At 38.7% G+C, this 12,161-nt stretch overlaps 1 protein-coding gene across 1 annotated transcript; it reads right to left on the bottom strand.

Moving 5' to 3' along the window:
• Positions 1 to 3,507: 3,507 nt before the first annotated feature.
• bicdl2l (bicaudal-D-related protein 2-like) lies at positions 3,508 to 12,146 on the bottom strand. The gene is made up of 6 exons (XM_033978324.2): positions 11,534 to 12,146; positions 8,494 to 8,613; positions 7,360 to 7,518; positions 5,629 to 5,714; positions 5,440 to 5,560; positions 3,508 to 4,053 (listed from the first exon to the last, which is right to left on the bottom strand). Exons 1-6 carry the CDS (start codon positions 12,035 to 12,037, stop codon positions 3,697 to 3,699), a joined length of 1,347 nt encoding a protein of 448 aa, XP_033834215.1. The 5' UTR covers positions 12,038 to 12,146; the 3' UTR covers positions 3,508 to 3,696.
• Positions 12,147 to 12,161: the final 15 nt, after the last annotated feature.

Below are 12,161 nucleotides of genomic sequence, written 5' to 3'. Positions count from 1 at the left end.
ATTTGATACTATTCAAATCTAATAGAAGTAAACAAAAATAACCCCAGATTTCTGTTCAGCACTTTAGCCAGGCTGACAAACTCCCACACTGCTAATGAGTCTCTTATCCCCTCGAACATTAGTTGTGATGACTTTCTTCAATTCTTTGATTACAAAATTACAACCATTAGAGACAAAATCAACAAAGCTACTCCTAAAATCAACTCTGAGCAAATCCAGTCTGTAATACCAATATCCCACATAGATCCTCTAATAATATTAGATAAATTTACTCCTATTGATGAGGTGGAGATTACCTCAGCCATCATGTCATCCAAACCATCAACCTATTTCCTCGACCCTATTCCAATCAGACTCCTCAAAGAAGCCCTCCCCCTAATAATAGATTCCATCCATAACATAATAAATGTCGTTAGAAAATGGCTACGTTCCTCAGTCCTTTAAGTATGCTGTGATTAAACCCCTTTTGAAAAAACCTAACCTAAATCCTGATGAACTAGCCAACTAGAGACCTATCTCTAATCTTCCCTTCCTCTCAAAAATTCTAGAACGAGTGGTGGTGAAACAGCTCTGCCGCCACCTGCAGGACAATAATATATTTGAAAAATTTCAATCTGGATTCAGAGCTCACCACAGCACAGAGACTGCACTGCGTAAAGTAACAAATGACTTACTACTAGCTGCTGATAACTTCAGTCCTGGTCCTACTGGACCTCAGTGCAGCGTTTGACACCATTGATCACAGCATTCTACTGCAGAGGTTAGAATGTGACATTGGAATCAGAGGGACCGCCCTCAAATGGTTTAAATCCTATCTATCAGATAGGTACCAGTTTGTTAGTATAAACCAGAGCACCTCTCCCTGTTCTAAAGTAGCCTGTGGTGTTCCACAAGGATCTGTGCTTGGTCCAATCCTATTTACTCTGTATATGTTGCCATTGGTAATGACCGAAAGGACAAGATCGCAGATACAAGCAGCCGATATGGGTTTCCTCCGCAGAGTGGCTAGGCACACCCTTAGGGATAGGGTGAGGAGCTCAGTCACACAGGAGGAGCACGGAGTAGAGCCGCTGCTCCTACACGTTGAGAGGAGCCAGCTGAGGTGGCTCGGGCATCTGCTCAGGATGCCTCCTGGACGCCTCCCTAGGGAGGTGTTCTGGGCATGTCCCACGGGGAGGAGGCCCCAGGGAAGACCCAGGACACACTGGGGGGACTATGTCTCTCGGCTGGCCTGGGAACGCCTTGGGATCCCACCGGAGGAGCTGGAGGATGTGTCTGGGGTGAGGGAAGTTTGGGAGTCCCTGCTTAGACTGCTGCCCCCGCGACCCGGCTCCGGATAAGCGGAAGAAAGTGGATGGATGGATGGATAGATGGATGTTGCCATTGGGTAACATTATCAGAAAACATGGCATTAATTTTCACTGCTATGCTGATGACACTTAGCTGTACTTATCAATGAAACCAAATCAGACTCATCAAATAGATAGACTCAGTGCCTGTGTGAAGGACATCAAAACCTGGATGACCTTGAATTACCTGCTCTTAAATCCTGAAAAAACAAAGGTCATTGTCGTTGGTCCCAAAGGCCAAAGAGATTCTCTGTCAGACCAGATAATCTCACTCGACAATGTGAGTATAGCTTCAAGCCCTACTGTAAAAAATCTTGGAGTCCTATTTGATCAAAATCTCTCATTCACAGCCCATATAAACCTAGCTTGTAAAACCGCATACTTTCACCTGCGAAATATAAATACAATTTGAAATATTTTACCTAAAAACGATGCTGAAAAACTCATCCATGCATTTGTTACTTCCAGACTTGATTACTGTAATTCTCTGCTCGCCGCCTGCCCCAAAAGTACTATAAGGAGCCTCCAGTTGGTCCAAAATGCAGCGGCCAGAGTCCTAACAGGAACTAAAAGAAGAGACCACATCAGTCCTGTACTAAAATATCTGCACTGGCTTCCTGTCGAGCTTAGAATCAAATTCAAAGTCCTCCTCCTGACATACAAAGCCCTAAACGGTATGGCCCCATCCTATCTGCAAGATGCTATTGTCCCGTACCAGCCAAACAGGGCACTCCGCTCTCAGAATGCAGGACTATTAGTGGTTCCTAGAGCGTCCAAAAGTACAGTGGGAGGGAGAGCATTTAGTTACCAAGCTCCTGTGCTATGGAATCAACTCCCTGCTGATGTTAAACAGGCCCCCACAGTCTCTGTATTTAAGACCAGGCTTAAAACCTTCCTCTTCGGTATAGCTTATGACCAGGTTACTTAGTGAGGGAGTTAGGGAGTGACATTAAAACCCGGGATAAGATAGGCTGCAGTAGGTGATAACTAGCTGGGGAAAGTATGGCAACCTGAGCACTATCCTCTGCTTCCTCCTATTTTCTCATCAGCAATGCTATTCACATGTTGTCCCCTGTCCCACTCCCACTGTGTAGTGTAACTCTTTCAGATGCCCCGATGACAGCTGGACCCTCTCCTCCTCCCCGCCTGGCCTTCCTCCACCCGCCTCCCTCTCCTCCTCGCCTGGCTCTCATCCTCCTCGCCCGGCTCTCCTCCTCCTCGCCTGGTCTTCCTCCTCCTCGCCTGGCCCTCCTCCGCCCCCCTCCCTCCTCCTCGCCTGGCCGATTTTTCTTGTTTTGTCAGATTTTTCCTGTTGTTTGATTTTCCTGTTTGTTTTTGTGTGTAGGCAGCACGGTAGCTGAGTGGCAACACTCATGCCTCACAGCAAGAAGGTTTGGTTCATCCCCGGGTCGCCAGGCCTTTCTGTGTGGAGTTTTGCATGTTTCTCCCTGTGTCTGGATGGGTGTCCTCCGGGTTCTCCGGTTTCCCCCATCAACCAAAACATGAACGCCCTTCGAGAAAACTGTTGTTGTGATTCTGGGCATTACAAAAATAAAATGAATTGAATTGAATTCAGAATTTACCTATTGTAAATGGTTTAATGTAGTTTTGTTGTTTTTTTATGTTGAAGCCACTGTGTAGATATTGAATCGACTCTAATATTATTGCAATATAGACAAACTGCTACTGTTGCTATTTCTATTTCCATAATTCTATAGTAGACACTTCCAATCTAATGCTTTTAATTTAGTACAACTAGGGCCTTTAGTTCTCATTCACTTGCACTAACTAACTTTTAAAAAGTGAAATCATATGTCTGTAAGGAGTGATGTGACTCAGTATTGATCAGTGATTGCAGGTTTCAGTCATTATTTATAAATCTGAGAGTATCCAGCCCATTACATGAGGTGGTATGTCTCAGTGTCACAGCTGCTCCTCCTGCTTAGTCACTCTGTTCAATAATTTCAGAATATAAGAAGAATGGTATATTTATCTAAATATCTGATGCATTCTGTTTCCTAATTTATGGACAAATAATATTTTTTAACTAAATGCCCATTTAAATAATTTCAGTTATGTACAGTTCCAACTTGCCTGTACAAATACCGAGAAACTTTTCAATTTCAAACCAGTTAACCCCGAAAAGACAAAGGTTGTATCTTATAAACAGCATTTATTTACATATTGCAAAGACACATGTGTAAAACATGTATACCATTTAACACACTTAAATACAACAGTCAGATTGCACTTGTCCCTCTACATCTTTCCATTGACACTTCACTGACATAACCATTTATTACAAAATAGTAGTGCATGATCATTAATGTACCAAAATATCTTTAGTTCAATCCAGTGATATGACTTGAAACCCATCATCAGCCCCTTCCTGCTCTGGACGTGCCGACTTCTTCTTCAGCCTCCAGTTTCGTGGGAGGGTCCCGGATGTGGATGCGGCTATGGGACCTGGTTTAGGAGCCTGGGTTTGGGGGGGTGCAGTCGGGGTGGTGCTGGCGGGTTTGTTGATATAGATGTGGTTTGCATGGGTTGTTGAAGGCGGCGCAGGCGCGGGGTAATTGTTGGGGCGTTGGATGGGGGGTTTGTTGTTTCGTCTCAGGATGCCCCGGAAGTTTCTCTTGGGCGATTGTTCAGCTTGCTGCTGCTGAATCTGGACCTGCTGCTGGATCATTAGCTGCACATCCTCCTATAGCGAGGGTGAAGAGGAAGTTTATAAAATAATATTTTTATTTTTGACATTGTCCAATTTGGTGTTATGATTTAAGATGGAGGGGAGATCTCAGTAACTCTGTTGTTTTTGAAAGAAATAAACAGAAAATTCACAAATTAACCAGTGTTTGTATCATATGGCTAGACGAAGTAATTAGAGAGAATGGGGTACTATATCCATTTTTAGGACGGGTTCGTCACCATCGTCTCTCCATGGGTTCTCTAATGTTGTAATTTTGCCTGGAATGTTCCATAGAAACTAAAGAAGTTTATGCCATACTGTGGACATGCCTGGCAAAGTAATAAACATTTATAGGGCACCTTTAACAATCAACTAGGTCAAAAACATCTGCCATTTCTAGTAGTTTTTATGATGTATTATATTTTCTTATCACCAAAACAATACAATTACCATGTAACATGTCAGGGTGTTGAATCAAATGCAATGTTTGTCAAAGGAGTATTCAAACATTACCTCATAACAATATAGACCTGATTATTTTTAACTCACTGTTGACCAGAGTTACTGCTGTGACTTATTTGTTAAATTTTCTATGATGATTAAGACACTACTTTTGCCCTTCTCAGCCTTTTTCACTATTTGTCTTAGTTAAGATTTTGTTTGAAAAAGGGAAGGAAACATGAGCCCCCCTCACACACACATGCACACACACACGTGCGCGCGCGCGCACACACACACACACACACACACACACACACACACACACACATACATGAACACTCTTAAAGTCATCATCAGTTATACACAATAGCATCATCTAGCATAATTATTGAGGAGATAGAAGCATCTTAATAATTCCTAAATCTCATAGGTAACCCAATTATGTAATGAAATTCACCAAACTAATACATTTAAATATTATTTCCTTCTGGAATTTGATTAAGGAGTACAGCAGTGTTACAGAGTTTTTCTCAGACCCGACTTCGAAACACAACCACCTCAAACTTATAACATGAACAGGAAAATAAATTGAAAGTAAACACATTTTTCATGTCGGCAGGTTTGCATCTTTGCAGGATTTTTCTACTGGCCTTTGCTACTCTTCATAGCTAAAGAATTATATTTACAATTGCAAGATGCCTTCCAAGTGCATCCGTTGTTTTTTTTCATTTATGGACCAGATAGACTGAATACCCAATTCCAATACACTTATTCCAATACTTGCAAAGTATCTGGACTGAAAAAGCTCTGAAATTGAAATCTGAAATTAATACTACATAGATTACCTACTGCGTATGAATGATGTTTAACAAATAAACCTGTCTTGACTTGACTTTTCCCATTGCGGGATAGGCTGCATTTACAGTTTTCAGACGCTAATGCCTGGGATTTGGCACCCACCTTCCAGGCCTCCAGCTCCAGTGAGAGCTCCAGTCTTTTCTGCACCGCCTCCAGCAACTGGTTGTTCAGAGCCATCATCTCAGTCTTACTGCGCAACAGTTCAGCCTCCATGGCCTTCTTCCTAAACACAAAAAAGGACACATGATTTAAAATAGATTCATTATAACATCCATTAGATTGTGGCCTTACTTTTCAATGGCCTCGTCTCTGTCTCGTAGAGCTTGTTGAAGAATCGCAGTCTCCTCTGCTCTATTCTCACCAGATTTACTTTTGTCCTTAAAAACATACATAAATGTTTATTGTCATATTCAAATTAAACTTTACACTTCAGGAAATGTATTATTTAAAAAATTACATGTTGATTAAGTAATTTACATGCAAGTTACTTAATTTAATCATATGCAATAATAATAATTAAAACATGAAATAATAATGATAATAATGATGATGATGATGATGATGATGATGGTGATGATGATGATGATGATGATGATGATGATGATGATGATGATGATGATGATGATGATAATAATAATAATAATAATAATAATAACACATTTCACTAATACCTTTCACCAACTCTAGATTTACCTGAGTAATATTTAAACTGAAATATTAATATTATAATTATTATTAACATTAAATATTCAGAAGAAATGAATTTCTTGTCATTTATTTTGTCATAACTTATTTCTACTTTATTTAATTTATATCAGCTGTGAACCTGGCTGTTTTTTGTTTTGTTTTTTTAATTAGATAATTGCGTGTAACATCTGTCTGGTGTTTATCTATTTTAATCTCACATTCCTGTTTGATTAGCTTTAGACGTTGTTAAGCGTGACTTAAAACTGTGACGACCTTTTCTCTGATCAGATTTAGACACCTGTGAACCGGAGCAGCTGCATACCTGAGGTGCCTTAACAACTCTCTCATCCAGGAGGAACCCGAGCCTCTGACTATACAATGTGTCCTTTGAGTTGTGAAAGAGACTATTTACATTAGAAGGATGTACTGTCTCATTCATAAAAAATAAATGAAGGGAGGAATTAAAGCTCCTATATTACACATAACTGACTCTTGTGAGCTTTAAACTGTGTCAGAATGCTGTTACCTCCTCAAAAAAAAATTACTTTTATGTCCTCATATTGATCCGTTTTCCATTTGATTTCATGGTTTCTTTTGAAAAACAAATCAACATTAAGCAAGAATGTTTATGAACAAAAACAAGGCAGACAGTTAACAAATTAATAAACCTCATCTTTAATCGCAAATCAAAGCTTCCCTCTTTAATGTCATAACACACAAAGTTATTCAATCTCTTTCTTCCAAGTCTAAACTCTCCAGGCCACATGTTTTTACTGCCATAGGATCACAGGGAGACATAAACTAAAAACACCTGGCTAGTAACAGTAATCTGCTAATCATGATTTAATCACAATTTTATTGGTGTAAGCACTTAACATTGCCTTATTCAGTCCCTCCCTTAGCCAGAGGATGCAGGCTACACTCAAAAAACACATTTATGCTAGGATGTAGTGTTGTGCTCAACACAACAATATGCACTGGTCAGAGCAGAAATTGAACCTTTAACTTTCTTGTATAAGATAATCATTGTCCTTGGTGTCAAGGTTCTTTGAGCCACAACTGAAAGTCACTGTGTTTTGTTGAATTTAGTCCTAATTTTTATGTGGTTTCACTCAACGCCAGTATATCAGAAGATTCATACATTACATTGATGAAACCATGAATTTATACTCTATATGCTGATTAAACTACAAGTGTAAAGTGTTCCCTCGCATGAGTTACATAGCGAAACTTAATGTCTCAATATTAATCCACCTTTGCCTTTCTTGTGTTGACTCAAAGCAAACACTACAAATTCTGACCATGTCGGAGAGCAGGATTCCTGGCAGCACAGACCTGTGTGGTGTGGTCCATGGCCAGTTTTCGGGACACAAACTGCAGCTGGAGTAGAGCCTCATCGAGCTTGTTGTCTCCCTGAGGGACCTTCAGGGGTCCCGCCTCCGGCTCTGTGAGAGGGTGCAGGAGACGCAGTATAGACAGCACCTCCTCTGTCACCTAACACACAGATATGAATAAGAGAAATGTTAGAAAATGTTTGATTTCAAAGGTTTAATGATAACTTTATTCAACAGCTGTAAACAGCCTCAAAATAATCCATCTATCCATCAGTAAACAATAGCTTTTTACAGTTTCAGTGTAGTTAGCTCCTCCCTTCAGATAGATATAAGGTAGTGTCCACCAGCAATCTAACCAGAACTGAAGAAGCAGTTTGGATGAGCAGCGAAACGTCTTCACTCCTACAACTTTTGTCCATTTCACAGATTTAACTTCGTCTTTTACTAATAATAAATCTACTTCTTTAAATGTTAATATTTACTTTATTTTTGTCTTTGGAGCCACTTTAAAGTGTACTTTGTAACTTTCCTGATGGTGGGAATGGCACCTCCTTGTCACCCTCGAGATGTCATAGCTGTGCTCCACAGTATGGCATTAAATGGATCTATCTCTAGGGAGACAAGTACCGGTAAGTGATATCAACAGACCATGTTAAAGGTCATAGCTATAGAGATGCGCCCGATTCACAGTAAAAAAAAAAAAAAAAAAAAAAAAAAAAAAAAAAAAAAAATATATATATATATATATATATATATATATATATATATATATATATAATATATATATATATATATATACATATATATATATATACATATATATATAATATATATATATATATATATATATATATATATATATATATATATAATATATATATAATATATATATATATATATATATATATATATATATATATATACATATATTTTATTTATTTTTTTTCAATATTTTTCAGCAACAAAACCTGTACCCATTAAATAACCTGCGAACACCTGTAACTGAATGGATGCAAGAATACTATGGAACATTCCAGGCATTTTCTTCTAATTTGTAGACAGATGATATAAATTAGTAGTAAATATCTGTAGTAGCACAATACAGCCACAACGTGAACACCCTCTGACCCCTCACCCTCTCTCGGTCCTGGCTCCAGCCGTGGCCCTCGTGGCTCTCCTGGAGTTTGTCGACTTGGGCTTTAAGTCTGATGCTCCTCCGACGAGACAGCTCCACCTCCCTCCGCACCTCCTTCAACTAACGACAAACAAAAAAAAAAGATTTTTTTTTTTTCTGCATATTTTTTTTTTCCTCAATTTTTATCATATGGTATACAGCTGAATAAAAAGGTACTGCATTTTTTTTTTATTATCTTTTGTATTATCTGTGAACTATAATAATATATCTGTTCCCTTCAACAAAAACAGATAGTTAGATTAAGATGCACAACAAGTTCTTTTTGAGAAACTTGTAACTCCATATAACAGCTCTTTTCGAGAACTCATCTTATTTGTGAGCATTGGCATTTAATATATCCTCTGCCTTTTACAGTACAAAAACTCATAGTATGCATCTTATTCTTCATAATCATATTCTTTTATATGCATACACTTGTCTTCAAACTTGGATAAGTGGTTAAATATTCTCCATAACAACAACAACCAAGGCTTGTAAAATCTTTACGGCTTCAAACTGGTTTTGTGCCCGACCTGTCACACCAGACAACAATCTCAACTGTCATTTAGTCTCCAACAACAGTGAATGCACGAAACACCAGTTAAAATTATCAAATATTTGACCAGTTACAAGAGCCATATATTATGTAGGTGTCATTATGTTGGGACTTTTCTTAGTTATCAGCTTTTAAGATGTCTTGTTCTTAATCCAGGCTACAGCTGGTTCTTATGTGTAGTTCTGTTCTGCTGTCTTCATACCTGGTTTTGTCCTTAGATCTTATTTTTTAATGTATTTAACCCTTTTATATAAACATGGATTTCATTTAACCTTTTTCCCCATTATAGATGCAATTTTAGATTTTTTAACAAGAAATTATACAATGTTATTGTTAATTGCTATGGAAACAGTGCAAATCTTTCATCACACATAGGGTAGGCTACAATATGAAGACTAAACATACAAATTGTGCAAGGATCTAAAATGCTCTAGCAGGTAAGCAGCCATGGTACTCCATGTATCTGCTCTTTGTCTAGTTACAAAATGTGTACTCACAAACATAATTTAATACATAATTAACCATTCAAATTCCTTTGAGCAGTTGTTTTTGTCTGACAATGTGAATCAGAGTCTGGCATGACAAAGGTTAGTATTTCCAGTTTGACAGAAGAATCTAAATGAGCAGTTTCTGTTGACAATGTTGAGAAATGATATCCTTCTGTGTGATGTTGAGCTATAATACAGTGTTTTAACACTTTGTTGTTCCAGGGACTTTTTTGTACAGGCATTATCAAATAAATGCTGGAAACTGGTTCCTGAAGTATTGTTCCCCCTACACTAATGCTTCTATAATGGTCCCTTATAGTAACAGACACGCTGGCATCGTAAAGGGTGGATTTATATTTGTATTAAATATTGATTTAGAGTTTAAATAGGCAACGATTTTTCCATCTGACTAAATCCAAAACTATCACTAGTCTACAGTGAACAATAGCCAAAATAGAATAAAACAAACAAAATGTTAAGACTTTAGCTCCAGAGCTTATAAAATATTACCTCTCTTTTTGAGACTTCTTTACTTTATTTACTAAAGATAAAGGCTTTACTGTACAGGACATATATAAGCATGAATGGGGCGAAGATTATAATTGAACAACTACAGTGCTCTTGGTCAATCCAAAATATGAATAAACCTCTAACTTCAATATTTAACTAAGTCAAATTGTTGCACTTATCTCACTTGTTTATTTTCATCTGTTAACGTGAGAATAATAATAATAAAAAAAATTAAATTAAAATCTGTAACCAGTATAGCTACAGTTCTTCTAAATAATTGCCATAAGCCTGGCATTTATGGAGCCAGATTGTTGACAATCAACTTTTTATGCAGCAGCAACCACAGCCTCCCAGACACTGTTCGGGGAGGTGTACTTTCCCTTCACCGTAAATCTCATTTAAGAAGGGCCCACAAGTTCTCAGTAGGGTTTAGGTCAGGTGAGGAAGGGTCCATGTCATTATTTTTTCAACTTTAAGGTCTTCACTGGCTAGCTATGCAATGGAGCATTGTCCGGCAGAAAAATGATGGTCCTCTTGAAAGATGAAGACTTTTTCCTGTACCCCTGCTTGAAGAGTGAAGTGTCTTCTAAAAACTGGCAGTAGGTTTTAGAATTCATTTTGGGTCCATCTTCAACCCTAAAAGGTCCAACTAGCTCATCTTCAATAATACCAGTCCGAAGTCGAGTTTTGTGCCCACGGGCCCATCCATCTGGTCCATCAAGAATCACTCTCATCTCATCTTGGCATTTCACCTTATGTATCTTGTTTCAGCCAGCCTTACCTTGGCCATAAACTCTGAACCTCTTACTTCTGGGCATCCAGGTAGTTTGTGGTTCTTCAATCTGACAGCGCTGGAAGATAATGGATTCCTGGTAGCTTCACATTTGATTCTTCTCAAATCTTTTACAATTAATTTGTGTCTTTTATTCTCAACACATTTCTTGTGACATTGTTGTTCTGTGATCATGCAATTTCATGAGTGCTGCATACCTTTTTGAAAGACTTTTTAGAATTTTTGACCTTTCAGTTAGTTTAAATCTCTTTTTGGCCCATTTTGCCTGAGGAAAAGAAGTTGCCTAATAATTATGCACACCTTAATATAGGGTGTTGATCTGCTTAGGTTGCACCCTCCTGTGTGACACATAAACATATATATGTGTAAATCCAATAAGCATTCAAGTTTACAACTTGGTGTTAGACAATATCAAAATGATGCTATGGTCAAAATACTCACCTGCCTAATAATTGTGCACACAGTGTATAACGATATATGTGTAACAGCCTTGATCACAAGACTATTACAGCACACTGTCCAGTTGAAGTCATGCATTTTATCCGGGTTTAGGAAAGGCAGCAACTTTACACTTACCTCCCTTCTGTGGCCACATGTAAAACATACATATTTCAAAAACGTTAAATGAACACATATCAGCTGAGTTGATCTTACTGTATCATTGACATGTCCAAGTGTCCTTCTCCTCCCCAGGGGTCTCCCGCTCTTGATGAGGTCTGGCAGTGTCCCGTCAATGAACGCCTTGTGCAGGATGCTTCCCTCAACCTCCTCTGTTGCTACCGGTGACACCGGATTCTCCCCCGTCCTGTCCATGGGAAGCTCCCCTGGACAATCTTTCTCCTCTGATTTAGTAGAACTTGAGTCATCTTCATCCCGTGCTTCATTCAGGCCCAAATCAGACAGTGAAGTGGAGTCGTCTTCAAATAGCTGAGGAGGTTCTGAAGATAACTCACTGTCCAACTCATCTTGATTCTGGACAGTGTCTTCTGGAGGCATTGGTGCCGTTGTTGGTGTCATTGTCGGTTTTGTATAGTAGACTGAGGTTGCCCGTGATGACCTGTCCTCCAGTCTGTTGAGAGAGGAGTAGATTTGACTAGTAGTGTTGACACGTGGTCGTAGTCTCTCGTTCAAAATGGAAAATGGCTGACTGTAGTCCATCTTTGAATAAAAAAAAACTAAACTAAAACATCAAGTGTCTGCTCCAACTGTATTTGTTAAATCTGGGAGAGGAGAGAAAGGAAAGTCAGTCAGAAATGAGCACAAACTTGCTTTTCCTGATCTA

This window comes from Periophthalmus magnuspinnatus, chromosome 14, assembly GCF_009829125.3.
Source record: "Periophthalmus magnuspinnatus isolate fPerMag1 chromosome 14, fPerMag1.2.pri, whole genome shotgun sequence".
NCBI lineage: Eukaryota > Metazoa > Chordata > Actinopteri > Gobiiformes > Gobiidae > Periophthalmus > Periophthalmus magnuspinnatus.
This window is presented reverse-complemented; position numbering and strand designations above follow the sequence as displayed.

What these genes read in the sequence shown, in the direction of transcription:
- bicdl2l (XM_033978324.2), bottom strand. Translation starts at nt 12,037, where the DNA reads ATGGACTACAGTCAGCCATTTTCCATTTTGAACGAGAGACTACGACCA. An exon ending in GGAGCCAGGACCGAGAGAGG is followed by an intron (nt 7,519 to 8,493) that starts GTGAGGGGTCAG and finishes TCTGTGTGTTAG; the next exon opens with GTGACAGAGGAGGTGCTGTC. An exon ending in AGAGACGAGGCCATTGAAAA is followed by an intron (nt 5,561 to 5,628) that starts GTAAGGCCACAA and finishes TTTTGTGTTTAG; the next exon opens with GAAGAAGGCCATGGAGGCTG.